The 23882-nt window shown below is 40.7% G+C and overlaps 1 protein-coding gene across 1 annotated transcript in view; it reads right to left on the bottom strand.

Annotated features, from left to right (window-relative positions):
- LOC142102323 (leucine-rich repeat and fibronectin type III domain-containing protein 1-like protein) overlaps nucleotides 1-23882 on the bottom strand; it is a 346950-nt gene continuing 323068 nt past the window's right edge. The window contains exon 5 of the mRNA XM_075187128.1: nucleotides 1-847. Coding sequence (XP_075043229.1) covers nucleotides 328-847 — 520 coding nt within the window. The 3' untranslated portion in view covers nucleotides 1-327. The remainder of the gene's footprint in view (nucleotides 848-23882) is intronic.

Here is a 23882-nt window from a genome sequence, read left to right as displayed (position 1 = left end):
TGTAAAAGAAACAAAAACATTTATTATGCTTCCTCCATTTGTGCCATTTGTTAAAACCAATTATTTAAAATTAGTTTGTTTTTTTATCGGACACTTTCTATTTAATAATATTCAACCAAAAATAGTTAAGAATGCAGGAAACATTTTCCATATTAAAAAAATAGCTTTTGTTGTAACCATCTGATCTTAAAAATAGACAAATAGGTATGAAGCCGAAAATCCGACTCCTTGCATGAAAATGTTCTTAATGGTACCACAATGTCCAGTTCTTAGTGGATCGTCCTGTAAAAGAGGTGCGTACGTTTGTGGTATTGGTAGAACGCTCTGCTAATGAGACAGAACATCATTTGTTATAAAGGTAGTGTCAGAAAGAGTCTGTTTTTCACCGTCCGTGGTGAGGTCAACTATGGTTTTGCCTTTGTTGGACGTTCCTGAGATGTCCTGCAGAACACTGTCTCTTCTCTCGTTGAGTTTAGAAGATATACGTCCCATCGTACCACTCTGGCTACCGTTGGTTTGGGAGCACACATTGGTGACCTTGGCTGGTTTCGATTTCGGGTGGTTATTGTAGACTTTATACTTCATCAGCAAAATAAAGATGAAGACTAGAACAGAGGCTACAATGATGCCCCCGATGATGATGATCATAGTTCCACCCAGAAACTGAGCATGGAGGGATCGACACTGTTTATATTCCTGTTCAGTCGTAAATTCTACACATCCAATGACTCTGGTCGCAGTCAACGAGGTTACTCCGTCATCGTACACGGCCAGGACACACAGTTCATACATACGAGATGACACCAGGTCACTTAGGAAAAACGATTTGCTTGATGATGGAATCATTCTGTAGAAAGAGAAAGATGTGATTAAATTATAACATTCCTCCCACAACGTGCAATCTGCTGAAGCAGTCTTCCACCTTCCGACACATTTTATTAGCTTGCACATGCCCTACTGCAACTTTTACAAAATATTTTTTCTTGTTTCATTCTATCCATTTCAGCCATGTGTTTATAGAATCAGGCACAGTTTATTTTTGTTGCACTCGGGTATGAAACAAATCTGCTTTCAGCGCTGGGTACCACTGTGGCCAACGAGTTGCTTTGTATCTCAGGCGAACTAAAATAAACCATTCATCATGGTAACAACTGACATGGCTGAAAAGCACAAAAGGAAGCTACAGAAACAAAGATTAGTGACCTGGGGTAAATGTATCAAGCTGTAAGTTTCCGGCGGGTTTGAAAAGTGGAGATATTGCCTATAGCAACCAATCAGATTCAAGCTGTCATTTTGTAGAATGTAATAAATAAATGACAGCTATAATCTGATTGGTTGCTGTTGGCAATATCTCCACTTTTCAAACCCACCAGAAACTCGTAGCTTGATACATTTACCCGCTGTAATTTGAACATCCCTTTATGTGTTCAAAAAGGGATATGTGGGACTACTGGACATAACTGTAGGGGCTTACTCCCCTAACTTCTCTTTACAACAACTGCATCCTTATGTTCATACACCGTACATGGACTCTGGTACATCCACTACACAGATAGCCCTCAGTGTTCATTATAAATAATGCCTTTATTTCTCTGTAATATAATGCACATTGTAGTCCCTATAATATACTTCAACCTAGATTTCTGCTATGCTATATAATCAGCCACCACCTTCCCATTCTTTATATTATGAATCAGCAACTGTAAAATGCAAATTACATATCCACCGCCAAATCGTTATAACCTCTAGCTGAAATCCCCAAGGTAATTATAATACACAATCATAACATTGCTAGGATCTGTAATTTATTGTAAATACTCACAGTCCTTTATTAAAAGCAAATATCACCTCTCCCCAATTATCAACCTTCTTATTAACTATTCATTCATTTTACCTAATTGATTATAGGGTATAATAAGTTATAGATACATATCACAATATCAGTTCATTCTTCTACCGCAGAACTCTCAAATATATTATTATATAAACTAAATCCTTAGCCGGCGATGTGGCTGCGCAGACATCGCGCTGCGCACATTGCCGGCAATTACGGTAGAAATTTTCTGCTCATTTTCTCTCTCAGTTCTATGGGGTGTATGAAAAAAAGATTTCTGTCAAATCTCTGCCGTGAAGTGTTTCGCGGGCGTTCCGGAGACACTTGTGGTGATAAAGAATTATTGGAGGTCATCTCTGAACCGGAGAAAGTGTGGAAATGTGTCCACCAGGCCCAGGTGTTGAGAAGGGCCCGGAGGTGGTGGACCGTCCACTGAGGACTCCCCCCGTCTGTGCCCTTCAGAGTTGTGCTTTTAGTTCCAGAACTGAATATTTGAATTTAATTTCCGCAGTGAGCCGCCATGAAATGAATAACTCCATTACTGGCACCTGTGACGTGTCAAAACTCAAAGTGCCTCTAAAGTTCACACTGTCCACCCGTTGTAGTTCATTAGAATGTTTTGTGGCAGAAAAATAAAATGTCATGAGTATAATCAGGAATATAGGACAGACTACAGGAGTCACCATCACCATTTATTTATATAGCGCCACTGATTCCGCAGCGTTGTACAGAGAACTCACTCACATCAGTCCCTGCCCCATTGGAGCTTACAGTCTAAATCCCCTGACATACACACACAGACAGAGAGAGAGACTGGGGTCAATTTGATAGCAGCCAATTAACTTACTAGTATGTTTTTGGGAGTGTGGAGCACCCGGAGGAAACCCAGGCAAACACGGGGAGAAGATACAAGCTCCACACAGATAAGGCCATGGTTGGGAATTGAACTCATGACCCCAGTGCTGTGAGGCAGAAGTGCTAACCACTGAGCCACTGTGCTGCCAGGAGTCATTAAAGACATACTAATAACAAGTATTTGTGCACCAGTATACAATATGATATCTGAAATAAACATGAGGCTCTTAGTGCACATTCTGATAAAATTGTGAATGCCCATCTAACGGGTCACAGTAACCTCACTCAGATAGGGGCCTGCACTGACAATTCATTTCTGTAACATGAGTACATACCTCTGTCTGTTGCATCTGCATAAAGGTCTAGTAGGCCCCAAGCTCAAAGCTACACTAATTAAAAACGCCTTTGAATGAATGGATGGGGTGCTGGCACAAAATTAAGGCAGTAACAGACCTCAAAGTGCTAAACGGGAAAATTTGGGTGTGCAGACTTAACCCCCTTAAGCCATCACCCAAAAAACATCAAACCAGGCTGGCTGACTAACAGGCGGGATAGAGTCAGCTAACTGTACAACACCACAGACGCATATGGTATGGAGCCAGCAACTCCAGTGACAAGTGAACACTACAAAGCGACAGGAAATACATATTAAAGCTGGGGACTAGGCACACGGTAGAGATGTAAATGCCCGTTCCCCCAGCATTGTCTGCATTCTGTATATTACAGGACGCTCTGTTCTACATTCTCTGATTTTGTTACTGAGCTCTGCACGCAGTGCACACATTATATTCTGCATTTGTCCCTCGTCTTAAGAGGTATTACAATTGTTTCCCATTATCCTCTTATAAAAGACTTTTGTTCAATTTGATTGGGCAATGGAATTATCACAGCACTTCTATCATGTAACACGTTTCTGCTACACTGTTTCTTTGTGTTTCATTTGTTTCATTTCTTCATATTACCTGATATCATCAGGAGCATTGGAATTACTACTGTAATTGTGAAAAACAAAAACAATGGACATTTAATCTAAGAAGACTATTGCTTCTACTTAATCTGTTATCAAATGGGGAGAATTCATCCCCGCAGCCCTCCAATGCTGCATGTCCCTGAGTTGACCAAAGTTAAAGGAGTCTGTGGCCATACCTACTATAACCCATACCTGCCTATTCTCCTGGACCCCCAAGCTGAATATAATATAATTTACAAACCCGAATTTTCCCACTTACCTCTCTATTAGCAATGTCTGGACATCAGCCCACTTACCTCTCTATTAGCAATGTCTGGACATCAGCCCACTTACCTCTCTATTAGCAATGTCTGGACATCAGCCCACTTACCTCTCTATTAGCAATTTCTGAAAATCATCCCTCTCCATTCTCACCTGCTCCTAAGGAGTTGGCTAAAGCTACAAATGCACTTTATTTATTAAACAGGAAGTTGCCTCCTGTGACTTCCAGACTTCCAGTATTGTGAATTGGCTGCATGTACTGACTCTTGATGTGGAGGCATCTGAATACTATGTACTTGGCCATCCATTGCCTGTAGAAGTCTAGGGGGTATATTTACTAAACTGCAGGTTTGAAAGGGTGGAGATGTTGCCTATAGCAACCAATAAGATTCTAGTTATCATTTTGAAGAATGTACTAAATAAATGAAAGCTAGAATCTGATTGGTTGCTATAGGCAACATCTCCACTTTGTCAAACCCGCAGTTTAGTAAATATACCCCCTGGTGTTGATGTACAGAGTGGTATGGTTCGGGACATTGTGGGCCAATGGTGATGGATAAATGTAACAGCAAGATGGTAAATGTTAATATCTTAGTAATAAAGTAACAACTGAATATTAATGAGAGGTCTTAACACATATACAATGATAAAAAGTGGAAAGTTGGGGGAGATGAGTAGTAGGTAAGATAGACATATATAGGGGGATAGACGGATGCATGTGTTACCGTGTGCTCTAATAGGTAAGTGGCTGGAGTCATAATAATGGTTATGTGGCAGCTGTTAGATAGAATTCCGTATGAAGGTTGCAAGGGTTTAATGGAGTGAAATGAAGTAGGGAAATAATGTCATGGGAAGTACCTGGAAGACAGATGGAAGAGGAAGCAGGAGACTTCATCTAGGAAATGGGATGATAAGAGTGGATATTTCAGAAAAATAGGAAATATATTGTGCAGCTGGTCAATACTGAATAATTGGGAACATTCCAGGGACCATAACATTCCAGAACTAGAGACCAATCATGTGATGCAGCGCTGTACTGTTCACACCAGTCCCTGCCGCTCGGAGCTTATAGTCTAAATACTCCCCACCCCGAGTCCTTTTTTATCAGAAGCTAATTAATCTGGGACTGTGGGAGGAAACCAGAGCACCTGGAGGAAATCCAGACAAACATGGCGAGAACATACAAACTCCAGACAGATAGGGCCCATGTGGGAGTCAAACTCATAACCCTGCAGCAATGCTAACCACTGTGCCACAATTCATTCTGTGTCAAGTCAGACATACCTGGGAAGAGATATGGGGTCTGCATTTTGTCAACAACTGAAATAAGGGTCTCCATTTATCCAGGATCTATAAAGCGAAGCCAGAGCTCTTGGGAAGCCTGCTCATAAAGCCACCAGAGATTTGGGGTACCTGCATTGTGAAACAACCAGATTTGGAAGTTGGGGGGGGGGGGGGGTCTGCATTTTATAGTGGCTTCAAGAAAAGGGTTGGCATTGACTACTACTCTTTCATTACAACATATTTTATATGTGCCTGTTATTCTATGATTCCCTTTAAGGGAAGTCAATATTGGTCTACAATGTGACAAAAACACCAGTGTACCTTTGGAAACACATTGCTTAAGCTACAATTAGTTACAATATAGAATGTTTATTAATGTATAAAGAATTTAAGAATGTTCTGAGAAACTCTGTATAAAGAGATTCTTTTTTCTTAGGGGAGGGGGGGGGTACATTATTGTCTACAAGTGTGTGTGTGTATATTGTGTGTGTATATTGTGTGTGTGTGTGTTGTGTATGTGTGTGTATTGTGTGTGTGTGTATTGTGTGTGTGTGTTGTGTGTGTGTGTATTGTGCGTGTGTGTGTATGTGTGTATTGTGTGTGTGTGTGTATATTGTGTGTGTATTGTGTGTGTGTGTGTGTGTGTGTGTTGTGTGTGTGTGTGTTGTGTGTGTGTGTGTATTGTGCGTGTGTGTGTATGTGTGTATTGTGTGAAACCTTCCATCTGACCAGATAAAAGGGATTTTGACAGTAATTCAGAATTTGACAATGCTTCCTCACTAAATCCATTCTTAAGGGCCTATTTATGAAACCAACACTTATCACATCAATAATTGTAATTTATATTATTGTATTTGAACATTATTGTATCACTGTGGCGGCTGAGAAATCGCTATACAGAGACATAAGGGATACCTATTGCTCTGAAGCCCCCATTCTTCTCCATTGGTCCTTGGGGCAATAGCCCTAATCATTTTAAAAAGATGAATAGCGAAGGAAGTATTTTATATCATCAGTAATTTTCTAGTGCCATACCGTATAAGTATCGCCATGGTACTTAATATATAGGTTCTTCCATACATGGGGAAAGCGTTCTCTGGCGAGAGCCAGCTCTGCTTAATGCCGTCCCTACATATATAGGGCGAAGCCCTGCTATAAATCACTCTGTGATCTATAGTAAGGACCAGTGTACTTTCTTGTGATCTCCATAATTGAGCAGAGCATCTCCACTTTTTCCTATTCATTGATACATCTCTATTAGACCATTTCACTATGTGTAACTAGAGCAACAGAAATGCTGGCAGCATTGACTTTATTCCATGATGTGAAGTGTTCTGTGAAGGTTAAGGCAGCCTCTTTGGGGGTAAGGAAGGAATTGTATTCCTCACCATCTCTGCAACCCACTCACCACTCATACAACCCATTCACCTTTTGTAAGACGCTTTTGTGTTCTAAAAGTCTTTGGGAAAAAATCTCAGATTGTTCATTTTTTTTTTTTTATTCCCCATTGTCTGCTGAATGCTTCTTTCACTGCTGCCCCGTCTTAATCCACCTTTAGCGCACAATGTGTAAATTAGGGCCCCGCTGAGCAATTTCTCCTATTCTTTCACAAGACAAGTTTCTTCCTTAAAGTTCATTTGATATTTGTCACAAGAACACAGTTGACTTTTATTTTTTTTTCTTTTTCTTTTTCTTCTCTAGGAAGAAAAAGCCCTTTGATAAAATGTGTGTAAGTGTTTAACAGGAATATATTTTGTCTGTAGCCTAAAAGCATATTTGTACATGTATAGAATTGTGCAAAGTCATTTATATGACATAGATAATATACATATTAGATTGCCTTGTATGGTACTATGGTAGACTTTGTTCTCACGTATGTTAATTGTACGATTCTTAGGATGGTGTCTTGTGGCTCCTCATGACACCCTGTTTATCAGTCAGATGTTGGCAGCTCCTCTGTATAAGGCTGGGTACACACTACAGAAAATTTCTCCTGATGCAATGTCATTAACGATTTTACCGGGTGTAGTACGAGTGATCGGTGCTGTAAACACTGACACTCTTTAATCCTCCACAATTATTCCTATACTGACCAGAGCTACAACGAAAAAATAACTACTTACTAGTAAAAAGACAGAGAGTAAGTCCGAAGACAGGAGATTGCGACTGTTGTAAATTACGTCACTTACAGCTGCGACATTCCGGGTAGGGGTAGGGGTCTTAACCCTATGTCCTAACCCCTACCCCTACCTGGTAATGTCAACTTAATACTTACCTGGTTCCGTGTGTTGCCGCTTTAGATTCGGAACTTTGCAAGTCGCAGCTGTAAGTGACGTCATTTACCACACTCACGATCTCCTGTCTTCGGATTTACTCTGTCTTTTTACTAGTAAGTAGTTATTTTTTCGTTGTTGTTTTGTTCAGTATAGAAATAATTGTGGAGGATTAAAGAGTGTCGTTGTTTATAGCACTGATCACTCGATTACCACCTATTTTGCCAACGACTTAAAGTCCTCATTTTAATCATCTAAAGATGTTGTACTATGTTCTCCTCTCACTATTGTATCTTGTTTATGGGGTCCTGGGAATCTGAACCTGGTTATAAGTTCATGTATTTGGATACAATTATATTTAATAGAGGCTACACTGATGATATATTTGTCATATGTGCAGGTAATAAATCTGAGGTTATTGATTTTATCAACTGTTTGAATATAATAGAATCTCAAGTTTACATTTAAAATAAATAGACATAAGATCAAGTTTCTGGACCTATTCTTGAAGGGGGACAGTAAGGGAACAATTACCATGAGCACGATAGTGTCATCCTTTCTTCAAGTTGCAATGTAGATGGACAATGTACCATACTCTCAGTGTGGGAGGAGAAGATGGAATTATAGCTCTAGGGAAATTTACAAACAACCGACTCTCAGACTAAAAATAGGTATCGATAGAGAGTGCTCATAAGGCCTCAGTAAAAGCACCTAATTTAGAGAGGCCTGAGCTGTTGTCCGACCAATCACCAAATATAATTGCTCCCAGAGCAAAAGTGAAACAATATAGAGATATACCCAATAATAGCCCCCTATAACTTATGGACCTTCATTAGTATACAGAAAAGCCTTTAATCTTACAGCTATACCAGCACCCTGGTATTATTAAACATAATTCAGAGACAAACACTATGAACAATTGTCCTCAACAAATAAGGGATCTTACTCCTGATCTCATTGCAATGTTTGTAAATATATGTATTATTATTATTATTATTAATTTTTATTTATAGGGCGCCACAAGGTGTCCGTGGCGCCGTACAGGGACAAAAACGAATTACAATACAAGGTGAGACAGCACAGTACAGTAAACATAAAGCACAGTAACTCAGTAAGCTCAATAAACAGCTAGTGAGGGCGGGGGGAGTATCCGCAAATGACAGGGCTCAAAAGGAGGGCGCGGAAGACAGGGAGACCCCCAGAGGGGGGAGGAGGGCCCTCGAGGAGGAGGGCAAAGTAGCTGGAGAGCAGAGTTAGAAGTGGTGGAAACAGGAGGAGAGATGGCCCTGCTCAGAGGAGCGTACAATCTAAGGCGTATAATCTAATGTATATTAAAAACCGCCTGTAATTACAGTGGCGAGGAACTTACCGCTAGATACATGCTCTACTGCTTTCATGATATATCTCTATGTCTAAACGAATGCGGGTGCAGTCTCAGATAACTAAGAGACAGCTAAATATCTGCATCGAGGAGCACATTAGAAACGTAAAAAAATGGGTTTAATACCCATTATATATAACGTCACTTTATGAATAAACACAATCAAATCTGGACACATTTAAATTCAAAGGGAGTGACCATGTTTCCTTGGGGGTCTGAAGAGGAATGATGGAATTACTGTTATCTAAATGGGAATCCTTTTGGATATATCAGCTAGACTGTCTATTTCCAACAGACCCAAATGAGGATACTGATACTGTTTATTTATTGAAATGTTCTTTCTATTATTTTATACTTGTTTTTTTTATATTTTGACCACTTTTTATTTTATTTTTAATTATTATTTACTTGTTTAAAGAGTTCTATCTATATATAAAAAAATAGGTTTCTGATAATGTTCTTTACAAAGAAGTGACATGAGTTAGTGTCAACTTAGTGTAACTTAATGCTTGGCATTTCAGATCCATCTATTACTGTTTGGAATAAGTAGAATGTTTCTAGAAGAATTCCTTTGTCACACTGTTTCCATTAGAATTACAATTAGAATAACTGCATTACTTACTGCCACTTGATATAGGTGTGACTGATCTAACTAATTGCTTTTCTTTTGTATTACATTATATGCCTCATATGCACTTTTGTACAGCAGCTCTTTCCCCTAAGATCTTTATCTTGCCATGTATCAGCACCAAGGCTGGGTACACACTACACAAAATATCTCCAGATACCCTATCGGTAACATGCTGATTGATGTGTACACACTATACACATTTTACAAGATTTACTTTCAGATCTGTGCTCTTCATCTGTCATAACCATCTGCTGAAAAGATTGTGACTCTGCACACTCCATAGAGATCTATGGACACTGCTGGTCCTGAGTGCATACACACTGCAGAATCGGAACGACATTGTTCCATCGTTGAACAAGATTTTTAGTCCTGTTTAAAAAGCAAATGAAACAATATGATGCGTTTTGGAATGATAATTGTTCATCATTGGAGCGTACACGCTAATTCGATATCGGGCTGAACAGTTATTTATCATCTGATTGGCCCGATAATCAGGTGAAAAACCTGTAGTGTGTAAAAGCCCGTCCAAGGCAGACCCCTTCATGGTAACAGTATTCCCTGATGGCAGTGGCCTCTTTCAGCAGGATAATGCTCCCTGCCACACAGAAAAAAATAGTTCAGGAATGATTTGAGGAAAATGACAAAGAGTTCAAGGTGTTGACTTGGCCTCCAAATACCCCAGATCTCAATCTGATCGAGCATCTGTGGGATGCGCTGGAAAAACAAGTCTGAGCCATGGAGGCCCCTCCTCACAACTTACAGGACTTAAGGGATCTACTGCTAACCTCTTGGTGCCAGATACCACAGGACACCTTCAGAGGTGTTGTGGAGTCCATGCCTCCACGGGTCAGAGCTGTCTTGGCAGCACAAAGGGGACCTGCACGATATTAGGCAGGTGGCTTTACTGTTTTTATGTTGTGACTGATCAGTGTATATAACATTATTTATATATATATATATATATATATACAGACACAATGTTGGTTTTTCAGATACATTAGTAAACTTTATTTTATTTTAATATAATTTAAACAGTACTGCTTTAAAAAGGTTTTGTTCTAAGATACTGTTACAGAAACTGGTATCCCGGTGCTACAAGTACTGTCACAATACTAGTTAAATAGGTTGCCCCATGCATAAGATTAGGGAGCTTCACCAGCAATGATTAACTCCATGTTTTGCAGAAAATAGGGCCCATTTCTTCTTTTTTACTGGCAGGTGCCGAGGATCCGAGAACAATTAAACCACAAAAGTGACACATAATATAAACAGTCCACACGTCCCTTCAGTCTCATGATGACATCAGAAATTAAGCTAAACAACAGTGTTTTAGGACAAAAAGAAAACATCTTAACTTAATAAAAGGGGTGGTCCTAAAGTGTTAGTAGGCGGGACTTTGCAGTGACATACGACATATTCTATAATGCACTCTTAGGTGCACCTGGAAATCTGCAGAGCTGGGCACTGGTTGATATACTGGGGGCACTTTCAAAGCTCCTGTGCACTTTCAAATGCCCTAAGTGGACAAGCAGGCCAACAACTGCACATATAGGAGCACTGCGTGCAGCTCATGTTCAGGGAGGTAATGTGACTTTTGAGCAGGCCTGATCAAGGCAGCGGCTCGGTATTAATATTTATAGTGATGGAGTAGGCTTAAAAATAGTGTCTGATTTAAATTAATTAAAAACCACAACATTTGAATAATCTCTAGTCACACCCGTATTTGAGCAAGCCACGCCCATTAAAAATGTGGCTGGATTTTGTGAATCAAGGCATAAGCAATAATAGGGGTAGAATGATCAAATCTTCTGAAAAAAGGAAAGAGGAGGCGTTGCCCATTGCAACCAATCAGATTCTAGCTCTCATTTTCTAGAAGTACTAGATTAATAACAGCTAGAATCTGATTGGTTGCTATGGGCGACATCTCCACTTTACCTTTGTAGAAGGTTTGAGAAATCTGCCACAAAGGGGTAGATTAACTAAACCTTCAGAACAGGAAAAGTTGAGATGTTGCCCATAGCAACCAATTCAATTCTAGTTATCATTTATCTAGTGCATTCTACAAAATGATAGCTAGAATCTGATTGGTTGCTGTGGGCAACACCTCCACTGTTCCATTTTAAAAGCCTTAGTAAATATATAGTCTTTGTTTGGCCTACAGAACTGGCCATAATTTTTTCTTCTCAGGACAGCACGTACAATCTGTTAGAATGGAATAAAAACATATTTGTTTAAAGAACTACAACACAGACCTCTAACAGTCAATTCATGACATACCACATATACTGTATTAGCTGGCATACTAATTTATAAAACACACATTCAAAATGACTGATTGAAGCATAAAGATAATTGCTTACAATCGCAATGAACAGTTACCTTAATACTTAATCCTCTTTCAAATCATTTCCAGTTATGTCGCAGTGCAAAGTTATTTGGCAACTAAAAAATTAAAGAAGTTATGCATAATGCAACAATGATTAACTAAAAGCAATAACACCGCTGAAGATACATGTACAATCATTTAAAATAAATGTCATGTTTTATATCTTATGGAGCCTGGTTCAATGTAAATATATTTTCATGCAATTTTAATGCCATTTAAAATATGAATTATAAAATTATAAAAAATCTAAAGCAAAATATCTTAAAAGAGAGTATGAGAGACAGATCTAAAGGAAATTCCTCTACAGGGAGGGCAGAGGTGAGATATCTGTTTTTATTATGTGTCACTAATGTACTGTAAGGGTATTAATGTGGTGGAGGTTATTTATCAAATGTGGGGATTGAAGAGGTGTATTTAAGGCATACTTGCCAACTTTAAGAGGCAGCTGTCCGGGAGGGGGTCCGTCGAGGGGGCGTGGCCTCGCGTGGTGCGCTGTCAGGCTCCGCCCCCGGTCAATCTTAACCCATTTTAGCCAATCGCAGCAGGGGGTGGGGCCACGATGCCGCGTTTAGCCCCGCCCCCCGCCATCTTCAACAGCGGCGACTTCGGGATCTGGGATTTTTGCCTGCTCTCTCGGGAGTCCGGGAGAACTCCCAAAAATTCGGGAGTCTCTCGGACATTCCGGGAGAGTAGGCAACTATGATTTAGGGCCTGATCAACCATTAGGCTGATCAGACTGCAGCCTGGGGAGCTGGGTCCCCTAGGGGGCGCAGCGCAGACACAATTATCAAGCTTTTCAAAGATTTTTGTGGTTCAACCCCGGAGGTAGCAGGAGGCGCTCGGTGTGAAAATGGCATGCGGCTGGTGCAGCCTTTAACGTGGCAGGTGAACACTGTATGGTATAACCAAAGTGGGTAAGCACACATTTATGGTTTGGATGGACACGGTTGAATACAGTGCTCTCCCGCCACCATAGCAGCTACAGTTTATTTAAATAAATAAGTTATTTGCCAACAAGTCGGTGTGGTGCCTTTTATTATATTCCTTAAGATTCATGATCAAAATTGCACTGACATACATCTCCTCACTTGTCTCAAAATATCTCCCAACTACACACCTCCGTTCTGCACAAGATCTGCATCTCTCCTCCACTCTCATCTCTTCTCCCATTCTCAGTTACAGGACTTTTTTTCGGGCTGCACCCACTTTATGGAATTCACTCCCTTGCATCACAAAACTTTCCTGTAGTCTTCAAACCTTCAAGAATTCTCTGAAAGCCCACCTCTTCAGACAAGCTTATAATATTCCTGTACCACCCTCTTAATCTCCCTAGGTTACCCTATTACCACCCTCTACACAGATGACACAAGACACAAGACAACAACCCTCTGACCAACATAGTTGTGTGACTGAGCATACAGCCCGCTAAATACTTTGTAACCTTGGCATTCTAAAGAGGCACACATGACTAGTGGGGTAAGGGGGGCCGCACTCAGATCAACTGAATTTATAAAACACCCCTGCAAAAATAATGCTCAGCATATAGAGAATACCAGCAAAGCACTGAACACACAGCAGAAACATAAAACCACAGACAAGGCTCAGCAGTAGGGTATATTTACTAAGCGGCGGTTCTGAGGGAACCGTCAATTCTTGGTGCACTGCCGTCATTTTTTTTAAAACGGCAATTTTATTAAAAACAAAACCGGATGGGCTTTGCCTTTAATAAAATTGCCATTTTAAAAAAGGACGGTAAAACCCTGAGAATTGTGTATATATGCAAAGCGAAATGTACATCCTTCTCACCCACCGTGTGACTATTGTCTTCAGGAACTTGAAGTCCTGGTTCTATTACAGCCAAAAATAAAATATAAGCCTCACATAGTGGATATAAAATAAATACTGCCAGAGAGGTGTGCTACGAATTCTACTCTAGCTCCAAACCTTTACAAATAGAATGCATTAGACACTAAACTACAAATACCAATCCTAAAAGGTGCTCCGCATCCCGTCCACCCGGTTATAAGTCCATTAGTATTTGTCAACACTGTATTGCTCTGGGTGACTGAGAGGTTTACAGTTGAGAACATTCTCTACAAAGATAAAAAGTAAGGAGAATTGGGAAGATCGATTGTACTAGACAATCAACAGGACACATTTAGTAGAATTGGGGCTAAAACTATTTGATCCATAGAAAGTAGTGTTTTATTTACATAATTATGCCATTTTGCGGGCTGTCAATTTTGATGTTTGTGGTTATGTAACTTTGTTCTTTGTTCAAAACCCCTTATGTACGGTGCTGTGGACTTTGGCGCCTTAAAAATAAAAGATTATAATAAAAATCCCTATAATAGCTTCACAGTAGATATAATTAAAATAAGTTGAAAAACACCAATAGTTATGAACAAAGAAAAGTACATTAAATATATGAATTATATATTTTATCTGAAAACCTATTTGCTAGAAAATCCACATATATATACACCAATTGCCTCCCTACTGCAGTCACTTTGAAGAGCGCTGCTAAACACTTTAATGAGGAGGAAATACCAGGCTGGGGTGCACCTAGCCATTGCCCTGCCTTAGGTGGTGCCCTCTCTGTCCAGTACACATTTGTGCAAGTGTGACGGACATTTACAAAACACAAATAGTGTCACTCTCATTACCCACAAATGGCGTAGCGGGCAGGGTCCACTTTAAACGACACCTGAGACAATGAGAAGTATTAATAAAAGCATACTAGGGGGTAAATGTATCAAGCTGCGAGTTTCCGGCGGGTCTGAAAAGTGGAGAGGTTGGCTATAGGAGCCAATCAGATTCTTGTTATCATTTATTTAGTATAGTCTACAAAATGATAGCTAGAATCTAATTGGTTGCTTTAGGCAACATCTCCACTTTTCAAACCTGCTGGAAACTCTCAGCTTGATACATTTACCCCTAGAAGACTTTTCAAGCCAACAGGCTAGATTTCAGCATCCTCGATTTAGTATGGAGTCTCTGTTCCACGCCGCTCATTTAAAAATATAAATTTGCTCCGCACAGCACTTTTACTTTTTATAATCTAATGCCAGCTCCAGGGGTCAAAGGATAATGGGTTAATCTGTAATATTGACCCACCATGACTTCAGATGAGCTGCTTTCTTAGAACAGGTTCAAACACAATATATTCCTCACTGTCGGAGTTCAGAGCAATTCCTATTAGAATGCACATTTTATATTAAGTCATGTAAATATATGTGCATACATAAAAGAACAGATCTCTACTAAATAATAGTTTACAGTAAAATGCAATTCAGGAGTTATCAAGTGGTATCAGAAAATGAGCAGTAAAACTATGTCTAATTACAAAGAAGTAAGAGTGACTGGCAAGACAAACTGGCTCCCAGGGAGAAGCTTGAAGAAGAGGCCCCTCCGCCATTGAAGCAGAGAATATTGTACTGCACAAAATTCAATATTTGTTTTTTACATTAAGGGGATATACAATAGCGGGACCGGCTGTGCAAATAGTAGCGAGTGAAGACAATAAGGGCTGAGCTGCTCTGTGAACAGTTACTACCATATCTATGCCCCCATCAGCTGTCATTGTATTTATAATAATGGGCAGCAGATAATAATAAAGAGTTGGAATAATGTAAGTACAGAACCTGCCCAATCCCTAGTGATTTTGAGCCCCAGTGTTCGATGCACTGTTGACTGGGATGGTTGGGTCCAGCAGTTCATTCTTGCCACTGTCATATCTAAAGATTACCACACAAGCCACCACTTTGGCTCAATAAAAAACCGTAACTCTAAAAAAATCCCATCACATACAAACAGCCCCCACATAAAACATACACAAAACTCCAGCCCGTCTATATGTTTACCTTGTGAGCACTTTCTCTTCTTTTCCTGTGCTAGAGTTATGTGTCTCCACTATGTCTCTTCAGTTAATTGCCTCCTTCCCTAAACTCTGGTTCCAACATATTTCACAAGCTGTGCTCAGTCTATTCCTAACATATTGTAACTTGCAGACTCTCACGTGTCCTTTATACCTCCAATGTTCCACCAGACTATGTCAGCTTCCTGTATCCATCAGGTTGTACCAACCTCCTGAGCCCCCATCCCCTTATGCCAGCCTCTTGCGCTCCAATTATATCCCTACTCACGTATCTTCCTGTCAACCCCTTGAATCTTCTCTGTTCCCAATCTTTTCTCTCCTGTCCCCTTCATCCTCATCTGCCCCATTTCATTCATTATATATATGTCACTTCCCCTCTTCACTCATACTTGCCTACTTTGGAGATCTCCCATCTGGGAGGGGAAATCTCCTTGCTGAGTCATGTGGGTGTGGCCATGCAAATCATGTCTTTAGACCACGCCCCTCTGCTTCACCATACCAATTTTATCTTATTACAGCAGGGGGTGGGGTGACGATGATGCAAATAGCCCCGCCCAATTCACCAACGAAGAGGCCAGAATCTGGGAGGTTGCGCTGCTCTCTTGGGTGTCCGAGAGAACTCCCAAAACTTTGTGAGTCTCCCAGACATTCTGGAAGAGTAGGCAACTATGTCTTTACTTAGTCTTACACTGACCGTTATGCCACCTTTCCCTGTGTCTCTGGTTAGAGTGGATAGACAGATTAGTCTATCGTACTTTCTTCACTTCCTGGAGCTGTGTGTGGTCGCCTCATTGCAAGGGGCAGCTGATATGGGAGCGCAGATAATTAAAAAAAAAAAAAGAGCATAGTTAAATTGAAGTTTATTTTGCGGTAGCTACATTATTTCCAAGGGATAAAGTATATGTGTTGTCAGAATAAATGCTGTATTAGTAACATTACGTGAAACACAGCTATTTTTGCATATAGTGTTCTACCTTTGACTTTCACTAAAATGTTACCTTCCTTATAATGTGGAGCCAGTGTAAATGATTCTACAGAGCTAGAATCGGTTATGTAACAACTTTTCCTTAATTTATATTCGGGCCAGAGCATTTTGTTGCCTAGTACTAAGTAGTATTTAGGGTCATCTCCTAACTACAAAATATAGATGTGCAAAGCTTATTTGACCACTGGGCACATAAAAAGGTGCATGCAGCTTTTAGGAAGTACAGATGGTTTGCACAACTAACTGCAGTTGTAGTGTCCCCTGTAGTGTGAGTGTCATGCCCCTTGTGATGTGTGAATATCTTACATACCTTGAGGGGCATGTAGTGAGTGTTTGTGGGACCTTAAAAAACAATGTGCCTGATTCATTAAGGAAAGTAAAGCAAAAAAAGGAGTAACTTTACACCTGCGCAAAACCATGTTACATAGGAGGGGGAGGTACATTTAAAATGTGGAGACAGATATATAGTTGGGGTAGGGGAGCGCGTCCTAGATCAACTTTACGTTTCAGTGTACAAATAAAGCTATCAAGCATCTGTGTGCGACATGACAAAACAGCCAGTTTTCAACTTATGTGCAAAATAATAAACTAATTTGCACCCCTAGCATTGTAACATGGTTTATCCAGGAGCAAACATACTGCTTTTTTTGCCTTACTTTCCTTAATGAATCAGGCCCAGTGTGTTTCGGCTGTCTTAGATAAAACCCCCATCAGAACCCAGCCACACCTGGCTCAGGGGGATAGCTTGAAGGATGTGCTATATTTCAATTCAAGCTGTCTGGGTTGAACAAGTACAAAAGGAAACCTGACTGCTGGTTGAGCCGGTGATGATGTGTAAAGTCAGGAATGTGAGAGTAGTGGTCTGTATGTGAGTAGTGTAGTGTGAGAGTGGGTGTCCACTCTGAGAGACAGTTGTGGTGCCCAGGCGCGGGCTGCCAAAGTTCAGCCCGGGGGACACAGAGGCGGCCGCATCACATGACACTCATCGCGTGTCTTGTGATGCGGCCGACGGTAATATTGCAGCCACAGGGGGCGCGGCCAGCCCAAACAGCGCTCAGACTGAGCGGCCCGGGAGGCCGATGCGCCCCTGCCCCCCGGCCCAGCCCGCCCCTGGTGTAGCCCAAGAAACACTTGTTGGGGTTTGCAAATGCCGGTTGTCTCTTGCGTCTGTCTGGTGTGACTTATCATTAATGTGGTGAGACCTGCAAAGTCTGCTTTAAATACTGTTATTTCCTTTCATATAAATAACTTTATTTTAATTTTCTACCCAACCAATTTTATGTTCCATATGTCTTAGACTTTCTTTTCTCTCCGAGGGCCTAATTTAGAGTTATGATTAAATCCAGCTGGAGGATGCACATTCACCATGCAAGGCGTACACAATTAGTTGAGGGAAATTGCATGACGTGGCACAAGTTGGCAGGAAGATAGTGCACCTCTCCTTTTATCTCTAACCACTCAATATAGTGTGGATGTGAATATTGGGTGCCTGAGAGTGCTTGGCAGTTACAAGCACTGTGCATTAGTCTCAAATAAACATAGTAGTATTGGTTTTGTTGCTTTTTTGCAGTGTGCTTGAAAGTAACACAAACACACAGTCTATTCCCCTTCAATCACCTGGCACTTGTTGCCGCGTCTGCTCTCCAGTGGCCTGCCCATGCAGGGCTGGGACGAGGGTAAGGCCAAAGAGTCGCCTGCTCTGAGTGCAGGATGGCTGTAGTCAGAGAAGATGGGGGGTCATCCTGGAACCCAATAATGCCTCATTAATTCAGCCTCCACACATCATGCTGCTTTGCGCCTGCATCAAGTCCCTCCCCGCAATGGATCATCTGGAGGTTTCCGATGAACTCATTTTACACCAGTGGTCACTGAGAATGACATGTAGGAAAGTAAAGAATGTGTGGTGGCAGCAGTTTGGCATATGAAGGGTTGTCGCTACGGGCCCCTGGGGCCCTCACTCCTTTGGAGCCCAGTCATAGTTGATAAGGCACTGACTGGAAATTCTGCATCCTGAGATGGCAACTGAAATTTTACCCTCTTACTCGCTGCCAAATGAACTTGGAGTGTTTCTGCTCCATCTGCCTGCACAAAGCCAGCATTGTAAACACTTGGATTCTGTCACACTAGTGCTGATACTCTCAGTGATCGCTGTCCGTAGTGCTGAAGTGCTGATATACAAAGGCTGTAACTAGAACTGTGAGGCCAGGACCACAGCCAGAGTTTCTTAAGGCAGTGGATTCCAAACTTTTTCAGTTCAAGGCACCCTTGGGGTCTCCAAAAGTTTTTCAAGGCACCCCTAAGCCAAAATAATCTACCTAGATAATATCTCCGAACTGAGTTTCGCTTAGGTCTGCTTTATCCAAGCTTGGATAAAGCAGACCTAAGCGAAACGCGCGTCGGCGTCCTCGCTGTCTGCATAAACTATACCTTAGATTGGCAGTTTGCATAATACTCCGATATAACCAGACTCAGTTCGGAGATATTATCTAGGTAGATAGCAATACACTCCCCGTTTTTGCTAGGAGACACTACAGCTCTAATATATGGGCTAATGAGATAGTGCCTCACCACAGTGATACTCTGGTAAATCCATAGCTAATCCTATTATGGGATTTGCTTAAATGTGGGGAGGTTTCACTGTGTTTTTTAATAACAATATACCCTCTGGTTTTGCTAGGAGAAACTACAGCACTAATATATGGGCTAATTAGATAGCGTCTCAGTCTCAGCACAGTGATACTTTGATCAATCTATAGCTAAACCTATTGTGGAATTTGCTTAATGTGGGGAGGTTTCCCTGTGTTTTTTAACACATAGCAATACCCAGCAATACACAATTATAGCTAGTGGTAATACTAGTAATCTACCTATACATAAGTCCACATATTATGAAGGTTATATATGCAGACAGCATTTGTTTTTAGTATATTTTATTATATTTCGCTTATTTTAATCAATACTTAATAAAAGTTACATTTTATTTAATATCAATTAGAAGCCTCAGTGCACCTACCAAATAACTTCTTCTCTTTCTCTTAAACTTTCAGTGTAATATAAGTTAAGGTAGCACCCCATATCGATACAATTTATATATATAGGAATCATGGGTAGTAAGCTTCTAAATATATGATTTAGTGCGACAGTACCTCCTATCTTTTGGTCACAAATGCTGCAATATCTGTAGTGATATTGGGAAATAAGTCAGATATCGCAGAGTGTGTAGCTCCAAAAACATTCTGATGCCTGATAATCAATCGGGTCCTTAACGGTCATGCTGGTAAATGGGGGTGGAAGATGATCACTATCAACTTGAGTGAACAGTCATCTTGTGATTAAACAAACAGACCCCTCTGATGCTGTGCACCTAACAGGCTAGTGGGCCGTAGGTGTGTACTAAACGCATCTGGTTGGTCACAGTGTATCCAGAGAAGTGCTCCATTTAATGTCTTGCATGTCCTGTCCAAGTATATGGGTGATTACTAGGTAAAGAGAGTTGGTTGTCAGATGTCAAAACTTTCGTTCTGTCTTGTTGTTTATGGCGAATGAGCTCTGCCATGGCCTCCTGTAAGCTGTAAACCCCGGTGTAAATGACAGCCAGGAAGTTTGGTGTTGGGACCAGGACCATAAACAATAGTTCTTAGCCTCACAGTCGTTACACATGGCTGTCAACGTTAACACCATGGGCCTGATTTAGAGTTGGACTTAAGTCCAACCGCATGCTACTGTGTATTAATACATATGTGCAGGAAAATAAAGCTGAACTCAATGAATTAAATGTAACTTGCACTTTCAGCTCCTTAGACCTGGAGTGGGGGATCAGGGGTGCAAGTTATTTACAGTAGGGTAGTTCTATCTTTAAAAAGCCGGTCATCAAGTTGATGATGATGACTGCCGTATCTTTACTCTAGCCACTCCAAGATATGCTTAGAGCTTATCTTGATGCATCTGCATATTTTTATCTTAAGATACGTGCAATTCCGAGTGTGCATGTTAGGCTGCAATTTTGGGGCCCGTAAGTTTACACTTCTGTTAGGGGGTGCAAAATTACGGCCTACTCTAAACAAGGCCCTCTGTGTCCAATGCTGAAGTGCTATACAAATGCAGAACTCTGACGTTATATGACTTTCATAGAAAGCCCTATGTCATGCCATTGTTAGTGACCCTATAACCACCTAAAACCTTGGGAAAGGGAGATCTATATGGTATCTCTGTACCCAGGAGAGGTAGGTGATAACAGTTTGGTAATTTTCTGGAGTTGTGGTCTTTAGTCATACTTAACTATGGAAAGAGTGTATTTATTTCCAATTGTCCTAATATAATATCCATAAAATAAATAATATATTTATTTCAACAAGCCACTAAATAAAAAATAAAAAAATGCTAAGTAATGGATCTATTTATGACTCCAGCGTGGTCAATATCACTAATTAAGTACCACTGCAATTTACCATACCAGTGGTGCTCTCTGAGCCCTTGCACAAAGATTTTTTTTTTTCCACCGGAAAGTGCTATGCGTGTAAGGGATCCAGCATAGATAGACAGGTCTATGGGGACAGCGGTAAGTTCCGGTATTGGGGTTAATGCCAGAGAACTCTCTGATTTCTCCAATGTTAACCCTTTGTTTAATAAGAAATAGCTGTGAAAGACCTTTTTCTTGGCGTTTGCGCCGGCATTTTGGCTCTTTGTCGCTGGTTCAATAGACCCATTAGAAACAAAAAAGTTATTCCCAACAAAAGAAAGTGAAAATTGTTCTGGTCATTGAGGGTGAACTACCTCCATTAACAAAGTGTTATTATATATATTTATTGATATATAATGTATATACAAATTTAAACATATACCAGATGAAAAGTCCCTCTCCTGAGTTTCTCCCATAACTCATACTGTGAAACCTAAAAGTATTATTAAATCACTTTTTGTGAATACTTAAATAAAATAGATATTTTACCTTGTGTAACGTATGTAACCTTTCCGTGTCTGTCAATATAAATCCTCCCTCCAACTCGTATATAAACCTTCCCGGTGACTGCTCATATTTCTCCATTTAAATGCCTCCTATTATTCCTCAGACATCAATGTGATTTATAGATTTATTGTATGGAATGGGACGTGTTATTTTTTTCATGCAAATCGATTGTAAATCAGAATACAAAACTCACTTTACAATAATAGAATTTAGAATGTGATGGATTGTGTGCATTGGGAGGATAGATGGCAGGGTAAAAAAAAATCGCTGTTTAACTCGACGGCTGATAACTGAATATACAACACAACTCTATAGAGTGAGAAATGGGACGGTTATTAATGAATATATGTGCTACTTTCTCTGCATGTACAATTCAGTCTGGTTTTCCCGACAATGCACAACGCTGCCAGACTAAAAAGAAGAATTCAGGCGATCATTGAATAAGTAACAAGACCTCATACGCCAGGACAAAGACAGGGAAAGAACAGCGCCAGTGTATTCTTTTCTATTATTAAAAATATGTGTAATAAGTAAAATGACTCTCATGTAATCTAATATCAAATAAAGAAACTTGGTTTACTTATTACATGTATTTTTAATAGAAATATACCTTTGAACAGCGTCTTTCTGAGCTATACAAATTAATAATCTATTTTAATGTTGTTTCTCCAAGTAACAAGACCTATCTCTAATAATAGTCATAGTAAAATAAGTAATAGCAATAGTAAAACAGCATGCGGATGGCATGTTTTTAGAGCGTCGTATCATATTTGGCAGTGGTCAACGTCATGGTGCTATGGGGTCATCACACCAAGGACAGGGGTGTTTTTGAAGATCTACTGAATACTATCTCAGTTTATCTATTAGGCCCAGTGGGGCATATTCAATTGTTCCCGTTTTCCGCCGCGTAAAAAGTATTACCGTTATTACGGTAATACTAAGCCGGATTTCAGGGAGCCGCGAGCTGCAATCCAGCGTGAAAGGTACCGTAATACCGGTATTTATGCGCACTATTACCGTAATGACGGTAATAGACGCGCGGGGCGCGTTACTTTTCTGAGTAACGCTCACAATTGAATATGCCCCAGTGAGTTTAACTGTGATTGCTGTCAAATGTCATTGCTGTTGCTATCTTTGTTCCTTCTCTGGTACTCTCTGCTGCCTCCTTAGTGGCGTCAGCTGCTGCCGGACATGGGGAACAACTGTCTCGGTTCTGTTTCCAGCACCGAGCTTGATGCTAAAGACAAACGCTGCACACCCAGCTACTACAAGCTGACAGGTAATCATATTGCGAAGGCAAAAGCTTTCTCCAGACCCAGAAGGAGAAGTAGGGTTGGCTAAGATGAATGGGGAAGTACAAGCAGAGTTGCCGGCAGCTGATTGTGTTAAGAATTCTACAATGACTTATTCATATTTCATGTCTCCTCCTTCCTCTGTCTCTTCTTAATCCAACAGTATACCATCACCGGTAGCTGCACAGAAATGCCAGTAGCCAACGACTGCTTCAATAATGGCGGCTGATAATGCTTTTGCCTTATGGTAGCCTCACACACTTTGCAAACCAACAGCTACAACTGTTATTCCGCTACTTTATACATCAAGTGTTCTCCAGACCACTTAGAGGGCAAGTACTGTACTGTGCCTCTGCTATCTCCATCCTGAGATGGTGGTAGCATTCCGAGGAGAGTGGCGGTTCTGGTACCACCGCTAACATTGTTAAATAGGCTTCCCCATGATGGTCTTCACCAGCCAGGAGGTGTTGATAAATACTTTCTTTAGTATCAAGAGTTCTACTGTCCCATCCACCTATCTACACTAAGCCCAACAATAGGGGCCAAATATGAGACAGCATGATCCAAGCTGGTGAGGGGGGAAGGTGGGCAACGAGAAATGACAGAGTTCAGACAACGGGATCAATGATACATAAGGAAGGAGGGCAGATCTGGAAGAAGGGGCTAGACAAGACACAAGGAGAAATTAGGTCTTGTATTGTACATTGTTGTACTCAGTGGTGAACCATTCAGGTTACCCACGCTGAACTCATGCACAGAAAACAGAACAAACCTTTGGATCATTGACTCACTGCAATGTTGCATGTCGCTGATGTTTCTAGTGTGAAGTAAAGAGCGTATGGCTCAGGATGCTATAATGCTCATAGAGCAGCGAACAATTAGGCACA

This window comes from Mixophyes fleayi, chromosome 9, assembly GCF_038048845.1.
Source record: "Mixophyes fleayi isolate aMixFle1 chromosome 9, aMixFle1.hap1, whole genome shotgun sequence".
Lineage (NCBI taxonomy): Eukaryota > Metazoa > Chordata > Amphibia > Anura > Limnodynastidae > Mixophyes > Mixophyes fleayi.
The sequence above is the reverse complement of the archived record's forward strand: the minus strand, read 5'-3'. Positions and strand labels throughout refer to the sequence as shown.